Source organism: Budorcas taxicolor, chromosome X, assembly GCF_023091745.1.
Source record: "Budorcas taxicolor isolate Tak-1 chromosome X, Takin1.1, whole genome shotgun sequence".
NCBI lineage: Eukaryota > Metazoa > Chordata > Mammalia > Artiodactyla > Bovidae > Budorcas > Budorcas taxicolor.
The window spans coordinates 9,046,332-9,054,740 of record NC_068935.1 but is presented as its reverse complement, the minus strand read 5'-3'; the positions used below and the strand labels follow the sequence as shown (position 1 = coordinate 9,054,740).

General features: G+C 41.9%; 1 protein-coding gene across 1 annotated transcript; it reads left to right on the top strand.

The window, feature by feature from the left end:
* The first annotated feature begins 3,388 nt into the window (after nt 1-3,388).
* TSPAN6 (tetraspanin 6) lies at nt 3,389-8,096 on the top strand. The gene is made up of 8 exons (XM_052663366.1): nt 3,389-3,575; nt 4,479-4,667; nt 4,932-5,006; nt 5,529-5,627; nt 5,891-6,025; nt 6,304-6,387; nt 7,112-7,217; nt 7,883-8,096. The coding sequence occupies exons 1-7, from the start codon at nt 3,489-3,491 to the stop codon at nt 7,178-7,180; spliced, it is 738 nt and encodes a 245-aa protein (XP_052519326.1). The 5' UTR covers nt 3,389-3,488; the 3' UTR covers nt 7,181-7,217; nt 7,883-8,096.
* Nucleotides 8,097-8,409: the final 313 nt, after the last annotated feature.

The following is an 8,409-nucleotide window of genomic DNA, read 5'->3' as shown; positions in this document are numbered from 1 at the left end:
AGAAAATTCACTTTGGAAAAGCCATAGGAAATAAGCTGATGTGCTGGAGGAGACATCATTCAAATGTCAAAGAAAAACACTTTAATCTTAAAGGTTACAGGAAGTTAATAGAGAAGGGACCAGATCTATACTAAATGTTGAATGTAAAACAAGCAGTAACAATATTTAAGGAAAGTATCTTGCTTTCCCCCCCTACATTTTCAACATCAAATGTGTTTTTGTGATCAGAAAAGAGGGAGAAATTAAGAGGTTGAACCAAAAAAAGCTATTGAACTCCCTTTACCACGCTGGGATGGGCAGGGTTACCTCCTAGGTGGTTGGGCTAATTGAGTGAAGGCAAAAGTAAAATTCAACAAAACCCGCAAGTACAAGGCAGAATTGGGGAAACCATTGAGGTTCTTGTGCTTCAGGGGCTCCAAAGAGCCCTTGTTTGTGGTTAAATGTACAATAGCAGCCATATCTCATCACAGAGTGGGCTCTGTTTCTGATGAGAGAAATGGAAGTTGCCAGGGTTTAGTCCTAGGCAAGTTACTTAGCCTCTTTGAACCTGTCTCTTCATCTGTAAAACATGAGCAATGGTAGTCGCGGCCTCACAATAAGGACTTTTGTGATGTCAGGATGAGGTAACACTTTTTGGTTGCTTAGCAACGGTGGTCGGTACATAGTCAATGCTCAGTACAGCATTTATTAATACTTTAAGGAATAAATTTATTTTATAACATAGAGACTTACTTCTTACATTGCCTAGATGGGATTAGATGCCTCTTCGTCTGGGTTTCGACCAGACCCAGGCCTAAATTTGAACTAAACTGAACTTCTGGGCTTGATGGCATGGCAATGGTGGGAGTGGGGTTAGCAGGGTGGGAGGCACTGTTCAAGGTGTTGTGGCCATAGGAATATTAAATTCCATGTCAGGTTTTGGTTTAATTTGGCACTGACTGTTATTCAAACAAAGCAGTTTTGTGAGTAGCAGAGGAAGGGAGGGGAGGAAAATCAACACATTCTTGGAAATAAGATGCAGCTTTTGCTTTGCTATTTTGTTTTTCCTTTGGCCACAGAAATATTTGCTCTCAGGCTCACAATGAAAATCCCTTTCAGGACATGGTACAAACCTAAGCTTCAGAGGAAACTTCATTTAAGATGACAATAATTTAGCAAGACTTCCCTTGATACTTTTTTGTTTTAATATGAGAACCCCTCAGATGTGTGCTCTTTAGTTTAGGGAGACCTAAACTTTGCATATACTGAGAGCCCCCTCAACCTCATTTCCTATGGCTGTGGCATATATGGTGTTTTAAAAGTTGATGTCTGCCTTATTTCCTGATGATCTTAGTGTTTATGAAGTGTATAGATGTATCATTTACCTGTTCTCTCCATGTGTTTATGTGTTAGGCTTTTCATGCTTTAGTATAAAGCATGGCAGTGCAATAATTCTCCAACAGTTGCTCTCTTGGACCTCAGACATCTGGCATGATGCTATAGGAGCTGGTCCTAGGTCAATATTTGAAGCACAAGGAAGCTCTGTGTGACCAAGTGAATGGAACTTTCCTGTTTTCTGGTTCTGTGGTATGTGTTTAAAGCAAGATTTAGAGCAAAAAAGTTTAGGCAGTCACCTCTTCTTCACCAATGCAGGGCTTATTGCCATGGCAATACAATGAATGACCATTTGTGATGTTAAGCTTGTGTCACTGATGATGTAATTGGTTGGTTAGGAAACTGATACTGTCTTCTAATCCCATCCCCCTAGAAACCCCCTCCCCCCCTCCACATGCACTTGACAGTCTCTTCCCTCAAACAGCTTATACTTTTGTTAAGAAACCGGACCTTAAGGGATGAAAAAAAAAATCCCTACCTATCCTGAGGTCTCTAGTATTTAGGAGATTGTGAAGAGGGCTGTTGTGCGTGCGCGCGCGTGTGGGTGTGTGTGTTTTAAAATTCCACTTCACCCTAGAGTTTGACTCAGGTCTGCCTGTGGACATAAGGGACAGGAAACTTTCTGGTGATTCATTCCCATCCTAGAAGCAGTTTAAGTTCTTAGGAACACATGGTCTCAAGTTGTAGGAAGATCTAAGCAACTGGTAGAATTTCTTTGGGATGAGTAGGCACCAAATACCAAATACAGCTTATATAATAGAGGAGAGGATTGAAGAGCACAGTTATCTCTAGCTTTGCCTTTGCTATTAGTTGTGTGACCCATGATTTCACCCTCTTCATGATCAGCTGTTCTTGATCTGAAAATACAGAGGGCTGGAATTTACAGTGCCTTTCAAGTTTAATATTTAAAAGAGAGTCACATTTACCGGGTATTCTCTGTAGCGCCTTCCCTTTTGAAAGTTTGTAGCTAATAGCTGAACTTACATTTCAGGATTAATTACTTTAAAGCACTTTTCCTTAATCTCCAGTAATTTAGATGATAAGGAGGGAGAGGGATAAAGGCAAGAATGGCAGTCTTTTGGACTTTGTGGGAGAGGGAGAGGGTGGGATGATTTGGGAGAATGGCACTGAAACATGTATAATGTCATATAAGAAACGAATCGCCAGTCCAGGTTCGATGCAGGATACAGGCTGCTTGGGGCTGTGCACTGGGATGACCCAGAGGGATGGTAGGGGGAGGGAGGAGGGAGGGGGGTTCAGGATGGGGAACATGTGTATACCCGTGGCGGATTCATGTTGATGTATGGCAAAACCAATACAATATTGTAAAGTAAAAATAAATAAATAAATAAATAAATAAATAAATAAAATGACTAGAAAAAAAAAGAATTTTTGGCAAATTCTTGTAGAGAAATTCTAAAATTCATTATCTTTCCTATCTACCTTTGGAACTCTTTCAGTAAGTGGTTATTTATTCTTCAGTCCCTTCCCCACCTCCTAAAACAGTATTCAAAAATGGAAAAGCACAAAACAAGGGACCAAAAAAAAAAAAAAAATCAGCGTAATTCCACCACTCAGGTAAATTGCACTTTTCCTTTTGTTTCTCTTTGGAAATATATGTCTGTGTCTTGAGAATATTTTGCTACGTAATAAGATACTCTTAGATTACTTTTAACCTCTTTTCATCCTTTTTTTCCTCCCACCCTTTTAGGGCATTAGGGGCCGGCGAGGCCGTATCTCAGAGCGCTGCTGGCGCTGCTGGTGTTAGAAACAATATGATGCAGTTATAAGGGCATGGAGAGGGGTAGGGGCCAGGAAACATTCCATAAGCGAAAAAATGAAGCAACCTCCACTCTGAAGATCGAAGAAATTTCCGAGACTAGAACCTTTTGTGCAGCGTTTTCGGCAACCTTCGGCAGAGGGCGCTCGGAAATTGTCGTCACTTTCCGGACAGCCTCCCAGACTTTACCCTCTGGAAAACTGTACAGTGTTTCCGGCTCTTCTCAGTTGCGGGCGCTCGTAACTTTTCGGCAGTTTCCGGGAAGACTCGGGGGCTCCGCGCCTCGCTCGCTGTTCGATCGCCGGGCGCCGCTGGGCAGGGTCTCGGGCGAGTCATGGCGTCCCCTTCTCGGAGGCTGCAGACCAAACCGGTCATCACTTGTTTCAAGAGCGTCCTGTTGATCTACACATTCATCTTCTGGGTGAGAGACGGAGACTCCGGGGACGGGAGGGGACCCCGGGCTCGAGTCGGGGAGGGGGTGTGTGACCCTGAGCCCAGGGAGCTCGGATCCGAAGTGGGAAGGGAGGCGCGAGGGGGGTTGGGGCGGCGGTCGCTGCTGGGACCTCGGCGCTGGGACTCCACCTCGGGTTCCGGCATCTCGCCCGCTCGGGTCGGGGTCTTGGGCAGCCGAGAGGCTGAACCAGGACCAGAAGTGCCTAGCGTTCGAATTCTATGCGGGGCGCCTGGAATGGAGTGACACCCCCCTCCCCCGCCCCCAACGCAAGCAGAGAGTGTCCCCTGAGAAGCAAGGCTTGCCTGGGCCCGGTGAGGGCTCGCTTGCATAATAGTCTCTTTCTTTTCACTGCTTCCTAAGAGGGGAGTATTTCGCAGGTAAGTATGATAATGGCTCCACTCCCGCCAGTCTATCCTTAGGCTTGCTTTGTGTACCATTCTTTTGTACGCTGTGCACATCTGTTTCTGGAACGCTTAGAAACACTCCCTCTCCCCGTACCTGCGGGAAGGTTTTCTTCCTAAGGCGGGAGGAAATGGGTTAAGGAAGTTTTGAGCCCTAGGGCAAAAAAAAAAAAAAAAAAAAAAACCAGATCAAGTTTAAGAATTTTGTCAAGATGCCTAGCTGCCCCCTGGTTTTGTCCTGGCTACAGCAATCCAGCGTGTGGGTTTATCAAGACCTGTTCTTGTGTGCAGCTCCGCTTCCTAAGCCCCTGTACAGTCCCCCCTTGTCTGCCGTATCCCAGCCACAGTTTCTGTGGCCAGAGTGCTACGTCAGTTCTCACACCTATTGTTTCTTAAACATCTAGTGGTGTGTGGTTTGAAGATGCTACTGTATACAGTGTGTAACTCTATTCTCTGATTTCCCACATAGATCACTGGTGTTATCCTTCTTGCCGTTGGCATTTGGGGCAAGGTGAGCCTAGAGAATTATTTTTCCCTTTTAAATGAGAAGGCCACCAATGTCCCCTTTGTGCTCATTGGCACTGGCACTGTCATTATACTTTTGGGCACCTTTGGCTGTTTTGCTACCTGCCGAGCTTCTGCATGGATGCTGAAACTGGTGAGTCCTTGTTTTCTTAAAATTGGTTGTAGGTTTTTGAAAAGGCTTATATGTTGTAGGTTTTGTTTCTTGGAACTAGGCATGGCCCCTTTCTGATTTTTCCTCTTCCTTATGAAAACTTAGCAAGTAACAGCATAGCTGCCAATTCCCACTTGTGTTGTGTTTTCCCTGCCCTTTTCAGGAACAATGCGCTGAACACTGACTCCCTTTGCAGCTGTCATGTACCTTATTTATGCTGACTTGGACTTTCTTTTTATCCCACAGTATGCAATGTTTCTGACTCTCATTTTTTTGGTTGAATTGGTTGCTGCTATCGTAGGATTTGTTTTCAGACATGAGGTAAGCCTGCCTTTGGGAACCTGAATATGTGAAAATTTATCCTCTAAGAGATAAAACTGGATAAATTTAAGTAATACAGTTAAAAGACAGCTTTCATAGTGCTTTCACTAGCACAAAACTGGTAACACAAAATTGATACCTTCTCCACTCATCAAAACCTTAAAATCGAATTAGAAATTGGAATTCCACTCTGTTAAATCTGGGGTTAGGAAATCATTCAGTGAGTACTGAGGCCTCATCAAGGAGAGTGTTTAACAAAATGATAGTGAGGGTGGGAGATACAGCAGGACAAAGCTGCCACTCGAATAAATATAGGTCCCCATTGTACTTTGAACTTCTCATAGTTATCATCTTTTACTGGAATGTTTTGCTTAGGAGTCCCCTTAGCAAAACCATATTGCTTAGAAGATAGAATTGGACCATAGATATTAATTATATGTTGCTGCAATTTCTTATTTGACCTGGAGAGCGAAAGAACATTCTAGAATCTTTGTTTACCAGCCTTGTGTTTCTTTGCTGTAGATTAAGAACAGCTTTAAGAATAATTATGAGAAAGCTGTAAAGCAATATAACGCTACGGGAGATTACAGAAGTGATGCGGTAGACAAGATCCAAAGCATGGTAAGTGGTCATAGCTGGTGGCTTCTCAAGAGGGAGGCACATTCCCTGTTCCCTCAGAGACGATGATAGGGCCCTGCCTATCATATGTTGTCCACTTGCACCATAACAATGAAAGGCAGACCAGTTCCAAAATGTTTATCTCATGAATTTTAATGCCAATGTCATAGGATAGAGATCACTGAGTATAGTCTTAGATGCTGGTGTAATTGTTTGACTACATAGTTGTAAGATGAACTCTAAATGCTTTTGTTGGATTTTTTCAGTTGCATTGTTGTGGTGTCACCAACTATAGAGATTGGAAGGATACTAATTATTACTCGGAAAAAGGATTTCCTGAAAGCTGCTGTAAACTTGAAGATTGTTCTCCTCAGAGAGATGCAGATAAAGTAAACAATGAAGTAAGGAGTAAAAAAAGAATTTAATTTTCCCTCACAATACACATAATCTGTAATAGCGCAGAAAACTGAAGCTCAGAAAATTTGTGACGTGTGATTAAGTGACACTTAAATGCATAATCCAAAAAGTGAATCTCATGTCCCTCAAAGGAGATAGGATTTGTTCTGAAAGAATCAATTTTAATAAAAGAACAAAGATCATCTTTTGCAGAGATGTGATCAAAGTATTAATTGCTTGGACTGTACTTACTGTTTATTTTTTAAAATTTCTCTTCCATTAGGGTTGTTTTATAATGGTGATGACCATTATAGAATCAGAGATGGGAGTTATTGCTGGAATTTCTTTTGGAGTCGCTTGCTTCCAAGTAAGTCCTTGTTGTTAGGAAATGTTTCATCACTCTTGTAGGTGTAGGCTACAAGATTTCCACTTTAAAGGCTTTGAGTTTTTGCCTCTGGGTCCTGTATAGCAAGGAGATTTTTTAGAGAAGTCGCATTTTCACAAAACTCAGTCGATCATTTCAGTAGAAACATAGTGGTTTTGCCCTTTCCATTCCAGTTTTTGGTTGTCTTGGCTTCTGTTTTACCATGCTGTCTTCCACAGCTCCAGAGTTCTGTGAGACCCTCTTGGGTCTCTCTGAATCTGTACTCTCTAATAAAATAGCCACCTTTCAAAAGTTATAACTATGAAATTAAAATTGTAGCTCCTCAGGCTCCCATATGAAGTGCTTGAAAACCACATGTGGTTAGTTGCCACCATGCTGGACAGCATTTTCATTATCACAGTACTGCCTCATAGATGGAGATTTTACTTGATGAGATGCTTATTCTAAGCCATATCCTTTTTGCTCTGATAACTGAGAGGGAGAATAAGAAGTTTCCCCAGGCTTCAGGATTTTCCCAGAGTGATTTATGTCAGGGATGGTTGTGAAATTCCAGATCACAGTTGTAGTTAAGACATCACGTATAAGCTTATTATAGAAAAAACTTAAGGAAATAAGTAGCGAATTGGAAGTGAAAGGACCTGTATCTTGAGGTCTTTAAGCTTTGTGTGTATATGTATGTTTAGTTTTGCTTATATTTTATTTCCAGCTGATTGGAATCTTTCTAGCCTACTGCCTTTCTCGTGCCATTACAAATAACCAGTATGAGATAGTGTAACCAACATAACACGGGCCTATTACTCTCCAACTTTAAGGTATGTTCATTTTGATCCTCAGCACTGTCAGTGTTTATTCCAGCCTATACATGTGATGGATAGGACTGAGTTTGCAAAGAAGATCATGTCCAGCAGTGCATTCAGATATTATCAGTATTGTGTTAGCAGCGGGACACAACTGAAGTGACTTGACACAGCACAGCCATGCATAAGCACTAGTCTGGCAAAAATATGGCCGTAACAGGACAGATGGGCCTCTCTGGGTTTACCTACATGTCAGCCTAAAGATCCTTCATGGTCCCCTTTCTAACAGATTTGGACCTAATGAAGAGAAATGAAGATACTTGTAAGGGTCCCTGGCAAGTACACTCTGGCTCTTGATCAGTACCGGCATTTCCCCCTGGTCTTTTACCCAATTCTCATTTACTGCAGTCTTCTGGTGGACTATTACTAGAGCCATGAACTCATCTAGCTTCACTAGATTCTGGAGAAACATGTGTTTCAATAATTTCAGAATTTAAATGATAAAACGTGAGAACTGTAGCTGGCTGAATTAATCCCTAGGGTTCCCTTCACATTTGATGAGTCACTCACTGGGAACACCTGGAGATCTTCAGTAGCAGACTAGATTAAAATGTGTGCAAATGAATACAGATATTGACGTTTGGGTTACAAGGAAATTAACTATTTTTCCTTTAATTTAGGATATTAACATCCCTATCCCCAACTTTGTGAATTATAAGATTGCCTGGATGGAAGACCTACGTTTGTTACAGATAGATTGAAAAATTACATCGGTAGTCTGATTCGATCAAGACAGTTTGATACGTTCGAAGTCCACCTTCTGTCCCATTCATGTTATATCATTGAAATCTCCATATCACTCTGAAACACTGGAAGAGCTTAATAAATTGTAAACAAAGCAAAACTGTTCCTCTTGACTTTTTTGTCTTGGTATGGGGCTTTTGAAAGACAGTGAGTTTGCTGTTCATGTAGTAAGATCAAAAACTGACCCTTCCAAAGTTGCCCTTTTCCCAGCCAGAGTTATCTCGTGTGATTGTATACTTTGCTTCAAGAAATTAAAATGTTTTCATTAGTCACACTGTGTAATTTAATTCCAGCCAGTAGTTGGATAACACTCATCATCAGAGTTGCCAATTGGTGGTAATGGTCTCTGACTTCTAAGGCAGTCAAGACTTTAAAAGGCACTACACATGCTCCGTGATACACC